Source organism: Peromyscus eremicus, chromosome 1 (assembly GCF_949786415.1).
Source record: "Peromyscus eremicus chromosome 1, PerEre_H2_v1, whole genome shotgun sequence".
Taxonomy (NCBI): domain Eukaryota; kingdom Metazoa; phylum Chordata; class Mammalia; order Rodentia; family Cricetidae; genus Peromyscus; species Peromyscus eremicus.
This window is the reverse complement of record NC_081416.1, coordinates 176121-188949: the sequence shown is the minus strand read 5'-3', so window position 1 is coordinate 188949 and position 12829 is coordinate 176121. Positions and strand designations below refer to the sequence as shown.

Below are 12829 nucleotides of genomic sequence, written 5' to 3'. Positions count from 1 at the left end.
AGAAGTCCAGAATGGGTTTGTATGCAGAGTGTCCTTGTGTTTAAATATTAGCACCCTGTTTGCTGAAGAGCAGGCAAACAAACCACATTTATGTGGTGATATTTTGTTTGTGATCTAACAAATAAAGCTTGCCTGAAGATCAGAGTTTGGAGCTAAGCCACTAGTTAGCCATAGAGGCCAGTCAGTGGTGGCACACACTTTTAATCCCAGCACTCGGGAGGTAGAGGCAGATGGATCTCTGTGAGTTCAAGGCCACCCTGGGCTACACAATTTGATCCAGTCTAAAAGAGAAACAGAGCTGTGTGGTCCTAAATGACTTTGTTCTTCCATGTGCCTTGGCTTCCTTCTTTGTCAAGGGGAACATAATAGTTCCTGCTATGTAGAATAAGGGAAGAAACAGGAGAGAGAGAGAGAGAGAGAGAGAGAGAGAGAGAGAGAGAGAGAGAGAGAGAGAGAGAGAGTGAGTGAGTGAGTTTTTTGGACTCAGAGCATGTCACCGACTTGATCTAAAGCCTAGAAGCTGGTGGAAAGGCTCATGGGGTGGGGATGCAGGCTCTGGAACTTTGGGCAGCACCAACATCAGTGGCATCTTTCCATCTCTGCAGGGGGTGGAGGAAAGCGCAAAGGGAAAAGCAAGAAGTGGAAGGAAATCCTGAAGTTTCCTCACATCAGCCAGTGTGAAGACCTCCGAAGGACCATAGGTAAGGAGCACTTTAGCTGCCAAAGCCTCTGTACAACCAAGCCATTACAACTCAGCTAAGCAGATACAGGAATTCTGGCTCCATCTTCTGACATCTTTGCTAATGGGCTAAAGATACAGCCAATATTTGTTCACTATTTGGTGTGTGCCAGGATGAACTGTTACTTCCCTAGTATCTTTGAGGCAGGTGCTATTATTTTACTCCAGAAGGGGAAACTGGAGTACAGTGGCTTTTTAACTGGCCCAAGTTTCCCAGATCAAGGGAGAGCAGAGAAAATGGGCCAGGGCCAGCTGGAGTCCCCAGGCAGAACTCCCTGCTTTTCCTAGTTTCCATGCATCCTGCTCTTGGGAGGCAACTCTGTTTTAGGCTTACCATCCCTCTCACTTGTGAGGTTGGTATTCATGATGGAACCAGCCGTCTGTTGAGTCAGCCTAGTTGTCCCAACATGGCCACCTCCAACAGCAGCCAAGGGCTTAGCTCTTGTAGGGACATAGCAAACACTCCAAATAGGTCTGCTGAACACAGCAGATGAAAGAAGTCTGAATATTTTGCTTTATTGGGTTCATATGCTTCTTAAAAGTATAAAACATGCAAATATGAAATACAGGGATTTCTGGTTCAAAACAAGAAGGAGTAGATGCAGTGTTCTCTGTCCCTTCTACTAAGGGCAGTTGAAAACTCCAGGAAACATAGAAGATTCTGGAAGATAGGAGGGTGAGAGCATTGAGATGTGAAGAATAAAAGGTTTTCCTTTTTGCTTCTATTATGTCCCTGACAAGGTGTTGGGGGAAACAAAGCCTGATATGCTGGTGCATATGGACAAAAAGGCCCTTCTTCAACAGAAAAAAACAAAACAAAACAAAACAACAACAACAACAAAAAAAATCCAACCTGTCTTTTTTAGAAAGGAACAGATAGGGTTGAATAGTTGGCTTAGTGATTAAGAGCACTGGCTGCTGTTCCAGAGGACGTAGGTTTGATTCCCAGAGCCTATATGGCACCTCACATCAATCTGTAACTCTGGTTCCAGAAAATCCAATGCCCTCTGCTGACTGCCTTAGATACCAGGCATACACATGATACACATACATACATGCAGACAAAATATCCATCACATAAAATAAATAAATTTAAAAAGTAAATGTTTAGAAAGGAGCACACAGTGCAACTGGGAAGCTGTGGGCACAGTGCAGACCTGCTTCTTTGGCTTACACCTGCATTGACAAACCCACTTAGACTTTGTTCTCATATATGTGGTCTATAGTCAGTGTAGACCACTATTACAAATAACATGGACTGAGTAGCTTGAACAGTAGATGTTCACTTTTGTTTGGTTCTAGATGTCCAAGATGAAGGACCATTTCTGCTTTGTAGATGGTTTCTTTGTCTTTCACAGTAGAAGGAAGCACACTTTCTCATTCCTTTTCCTGTCAAGGCTCTGTTGTGATTCATAGGGCTCCTCTCTTAATCCATTGTGTTAGGTATTAGGGTTCACCGTGTATGCTTTGATGAGGATGCAGACATTCAGTTCATTAGCACCCTGGTTTAGATCCAAAGGTCAGCATCCCCTTCCTCTCCACTTCTGTTCTCTGAGGGACATGCAACTTCTCTTTTGAGGGGAACTGTCCCCACCCAGACTCCAGCTATACCCAGATATTTCATACAAGTTTAGGGGCTTAGATGCCTTCATTGCACCCTTCTCTCCTAGGAAGCTTCCTACTTATCCTTTACCTCCTGCCTCCACTATTCTGTTTACTTCTTGTTTGGAGAGCTAGGAGCACAAGATTATGCTGCCAGAGTCTCCTGAACCATGGACCCTTACCCAACAGCTCCAGCCTTGTTTAAGTCCATTCTCAGGTCTCTTGGTGGAGCCTATACCTATGGGTATGAGGACTGGGCCTGCCATGTGAGAATGATGTTTCAGTTCTCTGAAAGGGTGTTGAAAAGCCTCTGTGTATTGATGCAGTGTGGAAGAGGTTGGGAAAAACAGGAAGGCCCATGTAAGCTAAGGGGCTGCCGCACATGGGCCTGGGCCAGGGGTTGGGCCTTCTTGCATGTTTATAGTCTGTCGCCGTGGTGTTTGCCCAGCCACTGCTGGGGTCCTTCTGGAAGGCTTTCTTACATAAAAATCCCATTTCTTTTCTAGACCAATACACAAACTAAACAGTGGCAAACACCAAGTTTGTTTTTCTTCTGGACACATGAGCTCATTTTCTGAAGCTCCCTGGGAAGATGTCCCAGGACAGGCTCTGAAAAGGGTCCACTGGGCAGTGTGGGGTGGTGCAGTAGAAAGGCTGTGCATCAGAGAGGAGCCAAGTTCACAAAGACCCTGAGATTCTGCTTAGAATCATCTGGAACAGTGGTCACTGAAAGCCACAGCCTTCTCCTACCTTCAGCATTGCCTTGGGCAGCCACAAATCCTCTCTAGGCAAACCACCAGATAACTTAAGAAAATGACAATTATTCCTCTGTTGCATCCCCACCCCACATTCACTTTTCTACCCTGCTTGAAATGAACCTCTAACTCTGACCTGTGGGTCGTAGGTCATAGGTAACAAAAAGCTTTGGCAGGGGTGAAGTCTAAGGATCCCTTTTCAGAATAATAATTTTACATATGCAAAATGAAATACACAGAGTTACCAAGGAAATAAATTCCTTTCAAATATAGTTATTAAATACCTATAAAATGCAAAACATAGACATGTATGTGCATTTTTGTTAATATTTGAAATAATGAGGTCTAACAGCTGGTTAGTAGCTATTATGACTTTACATCTGTGGTGAGCATACGTGGTATTTTTTGATGTCTGCAGTAACTGTGTTATGAGTGAATATGCTGTATCATATTCACTGCTGGTAACAAGTCCCAGGCACTGCTAATACCACCATGGGCATTGTCTACCTTTGTAATCAAAGGAAGTGGAATTTTTCGGTAGACCTTGGTGAAAGGCTAGGTGATATCTTCCTTCATGGGAGTCCACAGACCCTAGGCAGCACTTGCCTTCTGCAGTTCACCCTCAGTGTCCTTGGGTCACTCCCTCCTTCATTCACAGATGCTCTGGACACTTTATTGTCCTGTGAATTCCTCAAGCTTGTTTCCAGCTATGGGGCCCTTGCCCTTGCTATTCCCTTCACCTAAAATGGTCTTTTCCACGCTGTTTTGCCAGAGTGCTTTATGGTCCCAGATGGAATATCACCTCCAAAGAGAAGCCATCTAAATAAGAGCCTGCTATAATTGTGTTTTTTCATATAGAGCTGTTTATTGAATGGTTATGCTCATAACCCCATCTTCATTTGTTCATTTACTTGTATATTTTCTGTCTTCTCTACTGGATCAACTGTTCTGGGTTAGAAGTGGCTGTATTTTATGTGGTTCACTCCCTAAGTACTGCCTGGCACATACTAGGGCTTATTAAATATTGGTTCGATGAAGATTAACACAAAATATTTTAAATTAAGACTCTTTTTAAAAAGTTTATGACATGTATTTTCTGTGACTAAATTTAACCTTAGCCAATGTTTTTGACTTCAAGTAAAGAAAGTTTAGACTTGGGGGTTTAAACTTGCAAGTATCTAATTTAATACCTTTCCCTTCTCCTATCCTCAAAGATAAGATATATCAGCATGGTGATAAGACTCAAGCCATGGTCCTTTTTGCACTGTTTAGAAAGGCAAGCCTGGGATCCTGGCTCAGCCCATGACCCTGTAAAGCTACAACTTGAGTACTTAGCACAGTAATGTTAGTTTTGTAGAGAATCCATAACTCAAGGAATTTGGAACATATTTTCTAAAACCCCCTTCCAATTTATAGGCAAGTGGGCAGGCTCTCAGTGCTGAATGACCCACGTAATACAATATAATCCCTTGGCTTTGAACTACAGCTTTCCACTACCTAGCACCATCTAAATACAAACATTTGGGCCCTATGCTCCAACCAATACTAAATCATGGAGAACCATTATGCACTCCAAGGAACAGAAGTTTCATCTGTCTTTCTTTATTGTGTCTTGTATATTGTGCATTGCACACTTATCTACTTATTCAGTAATGTTTATTTTGCATTTGCTATGTGCCACCCACCAGGGATGCAAAACAGATTCTTGCTCCCTGGAGCTTAATCATGGCTGAGCATAAGACAGTGACTAACACAGAGATATGATACCTGACTGAGAACATTCCATGATGGTGAGGGACTAGTTGTTGAGCTGGAGAATAGTGGCAAACATTTCCACCCTTTATGTGAGGTTTTCAAGGGTCTGAACCACATTTCCTCTCCATTTAAATCTCCCCTGTGGCACAGTGAAGTGGATGGAGAGAAGGACAGATGGGTGAAAGGATGGATAGGTTGATGGATAGATAAAGTGGCTGGCTGGATCATACTCTCTTGGTCTAGACACCAGAAGTGATTGGCAGTTGATGTGGGATGGTCTGTATGTCAAATTGCTCTGAAATAAATAAAACACTGATTGGCCAGTGGCCAGGCAGGAAGTATAGGCAGGACTAACAGAGAGGAGAATGGAGAGAACAGGAAGGCGGAAAGAGACACTGCCAGCCGCCTCCATGACAAGCAGCATGTGAAGATGCTGGTAAGCCATGAGCCACGTGGCAAGGTATAGATTTATGGAAATGGATTAATTTAAGCTGTAAGAACAGTTAGCAAGAAGCCTGCCATGGCCATACAGTTTGTAAGCAATGTAAGTCTCTGTGTTTACTTGGTTGGGTCTGAGTGGCTGTGGGACTGGCGGGTGACAAAGATTTGTCCTGACTGTGGGTAAGGCAGGAAAACTCCAGCTACAAATGGCGCCCAACAGGTTGGTAAAAGTTTCCACCTAAAACCTGAGAAAAAAGATTCTAAAACGGAGCTAAAAACAGTTCCTAGTTGTCTTTCTCAAGGTAGCGGCAGCCTGCGTGTTTGAGCTACCATGGCGGGTTCCTGGCGTGCGCGCTCAACCTACAGTATGGTGGGAATGAGGCCTCTGCAAGTGGCACATTAAGCTGCGTGGTGGATTTAGCCTTTGCTAGTACAAAACAAAAAGAAATTTCTGGGCTACACACTGCTTTGATAGAAGCATAGACCCACTATTTCTGAGAGTTGATGGCTCCCAGAGCTAGCAGAAAACGTACCACTGCCATGTTGGGAAGCTGAAGTGGGCGGAGCCAGCAGCCACAGCGCTGTTTCAGTCTTAGAATGCTGCAGTTTAAAGCAATAGGCTCAAGGTAATATAAAAAATAAGCCAGGTAAAGATGGGTACCACACAGAGAATCTGGATTATGTTCTCCTTGATATTCGTAACTGAAGAAAAACATTTGATTGTAAAAGCTGTTGAGTTATGCCAAAATGTATATTTTAAAGGTACCTTGACTTCAAAATTTGGATGTAAGGATATGTTGCTTTGGAACGGAGGCTCTGCTTTTGTTTCCACAGAAAGCCAGAGGCTATGGATTTGTTCCAGATTAAGATACATCAGGTTTGACCAGCCAAGACCCCCTGAAAGGTCTCCGATGACACCATGGCCCAGATGAGCCAACATCCAGAACCGTTTCAAGGCAACTGGCTCAGACAATACAGCCTCATGGACTACTCCATAATCCTAAAATTTTCTTTGTGTCCCCGTAAGATACAGCGCCCCCTTCAAGCAGGAAGTAGTAAGAGAAGCTACGCCCAAATTCCCAAATATACCAAGCTGGCTTTGGAGATGTGTAAAAGTTAAAACCTTCCTCTTTAAAAAAGAAAGAAAGAAAGAAAGAAAGAAAGAAAGAAAGAAAGAAAGAAAGAAAGAAAGAAAGAAAGAAAGGAAGGAAGGAAGGAAGGAAGGAAGAAAGAAAAAAAGAAAAGGGGAAGTGCTGTGGGATGGTCTGTATGTCAAATTGCTCTGAAATAAATAAAACACTGATTGGCCAGTGGCCAGGCAGGAAGTATAGGCGGGACTAACAGAGAGGAGAATGGAGAGAACAGGAAGGCGGAAAGAGACACTGCCAGCCGCCTCCATGACAAGCAGCATGTGAAGATGCTGGTAAGCCATGAGCCACGTGGCAAGGTATAGATTTATAGAAATGGATTAATTTAAGCTGTAAGAACAGTTAGCAAGAAGCCTGCCACAGCCATACAGTTTGTAAGCAATATAAGTCTCTGTGTTTACTTGGTTGGGTCTGAGTGGCTGTGGGACTGGCGGGTGACAAAGATTTGTCCTGACTGTGGGCCAGGCAGGAAAACTTCAGCTACAGGCAGTAATCATATTAAGAAAGGAATTCCTTCCTGCTTGTATCTGCTTTTCATGTTAGCCCCAGATGTGACCTCAGTGATTACAGACACAACTGAATGAGAGGAGGATGGTGCCCAGTTACAACTTTATTAGTTAATAGGCTAATTATTCATATACATTTGTTAGAGGACCCAAATCAAAGAAGCTCTCAGAATGTCCAAAGATTGAAAGACTGAAAATGTTAACATAAAGATAAAAGATTGTTAGGGACTGCAGATATTTCCCAGTGATACAGATGGTTCTGTTGGGCAAAAGTGTGGAATTTTTTATTTATTTAGCTCAGGATTACTGCACACTTTATTCTTTTATTTAAAAAAGAGGTAAAAGGGGGCTTGAGTGAAAGAGTTGATTATTTTTCAATGATTCTGTATCCAAAAGCTATATAATAAATCAAAGCTCTCTCAACCCCCTGCAGGAGTGATACGTGTGAGGAGGTTATTGGAAGAGAATGACTGTTATACTTTAGTATGTCACCATTTGTTTGAGCTCTCATGGAAAGGAAGGCTGGCGTGGGGTGGGGGTGGGGGGTGGGGGGAGCAGGGAAATGGAGTAGCCCTGTGGAGAGAGCCCTATACCAAAGTGTTAATTCTTCTGAGGAGCAGCTTGGTGACATTCCCAGAGGAATAAGATAGGTTCACTATCAGGAAAGCCCCAAACCATACTGACTGATTTGAATTAGCCTGTTCATTGGTTATTCATTCAACATCAGTCAACAAATAATGTGAGCTGGGAGTCACAGTGTTGGTGCTGGGTCCTTGGCCACCTGGTGAAGTGATGTTGCTGAGTGGAATGGTTCATCATTGCTGACAAGGTTCTACTTGTCAGCAATGATGGTATGGTCGGAAGGTTTCCAGCTACAGGGGGGGTATAGAACAAGTTGCTGATTACTTTGGGTTATAGTTTCTTTGTATGGAGGGCAACATTTCTGTCAACTTGGTAGAACCACTACAAAGGCAACAGACTATCCCATACCCATTATTGTCATTTTCATCATCATGATAGTGCTGATTCAAGGACCTTTTGAGAGGACTTCTGAATTTCTCAGAAAAGTTGCACTGTGTCTAAGCAATGAATGGGGCCATTATTTTCTGACTGACACCAGTAAGTGAGTGAGTAAGTAGGTTCAGTGACCCAGGGATTGGAATTATCTGAACTACCTTCTTTGTAAAACAGTTTTCCCATTCATAAGTTCCCCATGTACCTTCCTACTATCAACTGCATAGTATACTCCAGAAGACTCAGGGTTACCCAGATCCTTTCTTCTGGCTAGGAGGTTTCCTTGAAAGTATGTATATATCTCAGAAACCTGAGCACTGGTTACCCCTGAGGCAGGCTCATGGTGCCTCAATTTTATTTGTAAGGTAATTTAGTAGAGAAGACATGTGATTGGTATAATTATAAACAAAATAAGTATGGCCAGATTTAATAACAGCACATAATTACAGTCTCAGAACTCAGGCAGTAGAGGCTGGAGAGGATTGCTACAAGTTTGAGGCCAGCCTATGTGGTGGTATTGTGTTCCCCAAAATATTGTGCACCCTAATAAACTTATCTGGGGTCAGAAAACAGAACAGCCACAATATTAAACATAGATGTTAGGCAGTGGTAGCACACGCCTTTAATCCTAGCATTCCAGAGGCAGAGATCCACCTGGATCTCTGTAAGTTTAAAGCCATACTGGAAACAGCCAGGCATGGTGACTTGTAGCTGGAATTTTCCTGGTCCTGCCTGGCCCACAGTCAGGACAAATCTCTCTCACCCACCAGTCCTTCTATCCGACAGCCCACTTATAAAATAAACACACAGATTCTTATATTATTAACTGTTTGGTCTAATGGCTCAGGCTTCTTGCTAGCTGTTCTTATATCTTAAATTAACCCATTTCTATTAATCTATAAGTTGCCACGTGGCTCATGGCTTACCAGTATCTTAACATCTTCTCATGGCAGCAGCTGGCAGCGTCTCTCTGCCTCAGCCTTCCACTTCCCAGAATTCTCTTCTCTCCTTGTCCCGCCTATACTTCCTGCCTGGCTACTGGCCAATCAGTGTTTTATTTATTAACCAATCAGAGCAACACATTTAACATACAGAACATCCCACAGCAGTGACTCACACCTTTTTAATCCCACGAAGTGAGCCTTTAATCCCAGGAAGTGATGGCAGAAAGCAGAAAGGTATATAAGGCGTGAGGACCAGGAGTTAGAGACTGGTTAAGCTTTCAGGCTTTTGAGAAGCAGTTCAGCTGAGGTCCATTTGGATAAGGACTCAGAGACTTCCAATCTGAGGAAACAGGATCAGCTGAGGAATTGCGAGGTGAGGAAGCTATGGCTTGTTCTGCTTCTCTGATCTTCCAGCACTGACCTCAGTACCTGGCTCCAGGTTTGTTTTTATTAATAAGACCTTTTAAGATTTGTTCTACATCCCTAGGCTAAGTATTGAGACCCTGTTAAAACAAAACAATTTGATGCTGGAGAGATGGCTCAGTGATTCAGAACACTGGCTGCTCTTCTAGGGTTCGATTACGAGCACCCATATGGCATCTCGCAACTGTCTGTAACTCCAGTTCAAGGGGATTTGGTAACAACTTCTGGCTTCCTTGGGCATCTGGTGTGCATGTGGTAAACAGACATACATGCAGGCAAAATGTTTATATACATAATAAGTTAATTTAAAAAGTTTTTTTTAAGAAAAAGAAGGAAAAAAATAAACAAGCCAACAGAATAAAACAACAAAAGTCCCCTCAAAACCCCAAATCACTCAGTGAATGAAGACTGGATTCCACAGTTGCTGTAGAGAATTATTACTTTTCTCCTTGGTGACTGTGCTCCCAGAAGGGTTTCTAGGCCAGAGGGGACAATCACATGAGTCTTGCTTGTCCTTGTGACCCAGTGCCTGTCAGACTGGCAGCGACCTCTTGATTTCATTACCAGGGTAATCAAATGTCTGTGGACGTCACTGCCGACCTTGGGGTGATAAGGGCACATCACGCCTCTTGTTCTGCCACTTAACCATGCTCGATAAAGCACAGCATCTGCTTGTCTTCAGAGGGCAAGATAATTTTAGATGTGGTAGGTCAGGTGACCCGTGTGCAGCTGGCACACTGTGAGGGTGAAGGTGGATCAGCTCTGGGTTCCAGGTCTTTACAACCTTCATGACAGGCTTGAAGCTCTTAGAGGAACAGCCTGGGCTCAGCATTCATAAGATGCTTTGTGCTATTGGTCAGTGGGTTTCTGCTTTGGCAGTTCTTGGGATGGAATGCTGGCAGGGGTTTCTAGATCTGGACTTAGGGTTTTCAGGGGCTACTCGGTAGGAAGCATGTGGGTATCGCCAGGTGTCTACCTGACCAGGCCTTTGTTACTTTCTATATTTGGGTTTCTATATAAAACTTTATATCAGGGTTAAAACTAAAACCAAATTTGAAACTCCACTGTTTATATTTTCTAGAAAGGTTAACTGAATCCTAGAGAGACAAGTGACTTGCTAAGGTAACTTTGAGGGAAATTCCTCACACTAACAGTTTGCCAGAAATGGTATAACAAAGCATTGCACACTGCCCAGCTTATAAGACAGCATTTATCACCTCAGGGTTCTGAAGGATGGAAATTCAAGTTCAGGGTGTCATCAGGGCTGGGTCATCCCTATAAACATTCCTCTCCAAGCTTCTTGCAGTTTGCTGACTTTTGTTCTACCTTATAGATATTTCCCCCATCTCTGCCTCTTCATCTGCATAGGTGTGTGAGTGTTCAAGTGTCCCTTTTTTTTATAGTATTTTTATTTAATTATTAACTTAATTTCACATATCAGCCACAGATTCCCCCACCCTCCCTCCTCCCACCCCCCAGCTCTCCCCCCAGCCCACCCCCCCACTCCCACCTCCTCCAAAGCAAGGTCTCCCCTGGGGAGTCAGCCGAGCCTGGTAGACTCAGCCAAGGCAGGTCTAGTCCCCTCCTCCCTACACCAAGGCTGAGCAAAGTGTCCCAGCATAGGCCCCAGGCTCCAAAAAGTCAGCCCGTGCACCCAGGACAGGTCCTGGCTCCACTTCCTGGGGGCCTCCCAAACAGTTGAAGATAATTAACTATCTCACTTTTCCAGAGGGCCTGTTCCAGTTCCATGGGGGTTCTTCCGCCATTGGTTCACAGTTCATGCGCTTCCACTGGTTTGGCTATTTGTCCCTGTGCTTCCTCCAACCATGGTCTCAACATCTCTCACTCATACAATCCCTCCTCTCTCTTGCCGATTGGACTCCTGGAGCTCCACCTGGGGCTCGGCCGTGGATCTCTGCATCCGCTTCCATCAGACACTGGATGAGAGTTCTATCATGACACCAGAGCAGGTCAGCTCAGGCACTCTTTCAACCACTGCCAGTAGTCTATAAATGTACCAATCCTTTTGGCTCAGGGTCTATCCTAAAGACTGCATTTAAAACCCATTACTTCCATGCACCCCTTTTTACAAATAGGGGTACGTCTTGTGTTACTGGGAGCTAAGACTCCAACCTATCTTCTTGAGAAGGCTCAATTGAACCACACCATACCTTCTCTTGGGACCTATGTATGGGGTTCAAGGAAGAGAGTCTGAAAGAGCTTGGTTCTGTAGTCTAAGGTGGCGCCTTCTTCCTCCTTGCAGGCCCAGGCTGATATGTCCTCACAGGGCTACAGTAACATCTATGGGAGGATTATTTCCCCAGCCATGTTGCATGGTGCTTTCTCAGTTCCTCTTTTTGTTGTTGTTTCAGTGATAGCAACTGGTAAGTTACTTTGCTCAAAACCATTAAACTCATCACTCAGGTCTGTCTAGCTGTAGTTAAGACTCTTTTGTTTGTTTTTGGAGACAGGGTTTCTCTGTGTAGCTCTGACTGTCCTAGAACTTGCTCTGTAGAGTAGGCTGGTCTTGAACTCAGAGATCTGCCTGCCTCTGGCTCCCGAGTGCTGGGCTTAAAGTGTGTGCCCACTGCAGGGCTCATAGTTAAGACTTTTAAGTAGTGTTTTCTATCTTTTTTTTAATGTTTCTCCTACACACAGTTTGGTTTACTTATTCCTCCATTGTAGTACTTGAGACTGACAAGGGCCTCCTGCATGAGTCCTGGACACTGAGCTATACCTGCACACTATTCTCTGTGTATTACTTTTCTTTTTTCATTTCTCTTCCTACCCTGCTCCTTTTTGGGTATGTGTATATGCATTTTGTGTGTGTGTGTGTGTGTGTGTGTGTGTGTGTGTGTGTGTGTGTAATTGTGCATATGGAGGTCAGAGGATACCCTCAGCTGTTATGGCTCCTCCACCATCTCCCTTTAGCAAGCCCAGATATCTTCCTGTCTTTCCTCTCCAACTCTCTGATTATAAGCACATACCACCACCCCTGGCTTTTTAAAAACAAAAACAAAAACAAAAACATGGGCTATAGGATATCAAACTCATGCTTACAAGATAAGCATTCTACTCCATACCCCAGCTCTTGTTTCTCATCTTTTTTCTTACATGATATAAAACTATTTTTTTGTCATTAAAACCTCTCACCATTTGTTATATTTATTAGGTGTCAGTGGGAACATATTAATGAGCAAAGCACAGTGTCCATGTTCTCACAGTAGCTCTTCTATAGGTGGGTGACTACATCAGTGGAGTACTGAGAACTTGTCTATTACCTACAACCCAACATTAGCCAGATGCCCCCCTCCTTTTCCTCCTTATTACTTATATCTTGTGTGTGTATTCGTCAAGTTTTCTTGAAGGTAAGTCCTTGGCCATAAATGGTGTGTGTGTGTGTGTGTGTGTGTGTGTGTGTGTGTAGGTTAGGACATCTTGAGGAATGGGTTCTCTTCCACCTTTTGGTCTCAAGGTCGGCTTGGTGATAAAGTACCCTTAT

The 12829-nt window shown here is 43.7% G+C and overlaps 1 protein-coding gene across 1 annotated transcript in view; it reads left to right on the top strand.

Moving 5' to 3' along the window:
* Positions 1-12829, top strand: part of Grk5 (G protein-coupled receptor kinase 5) — a 222415-nt gene that overhangs the window by 101765 nt on the left and 107821 nt on the right. Inside the window, exon 2 of the mRNA XM_059255703.1 lies at positions 606-701. Coding sequence (XP_059111686.1) covers positions 606-701 — 96 coding nt within the window. The remainder of the gene's footprint in view (positions 1-605; positions 702-12829) is intronic.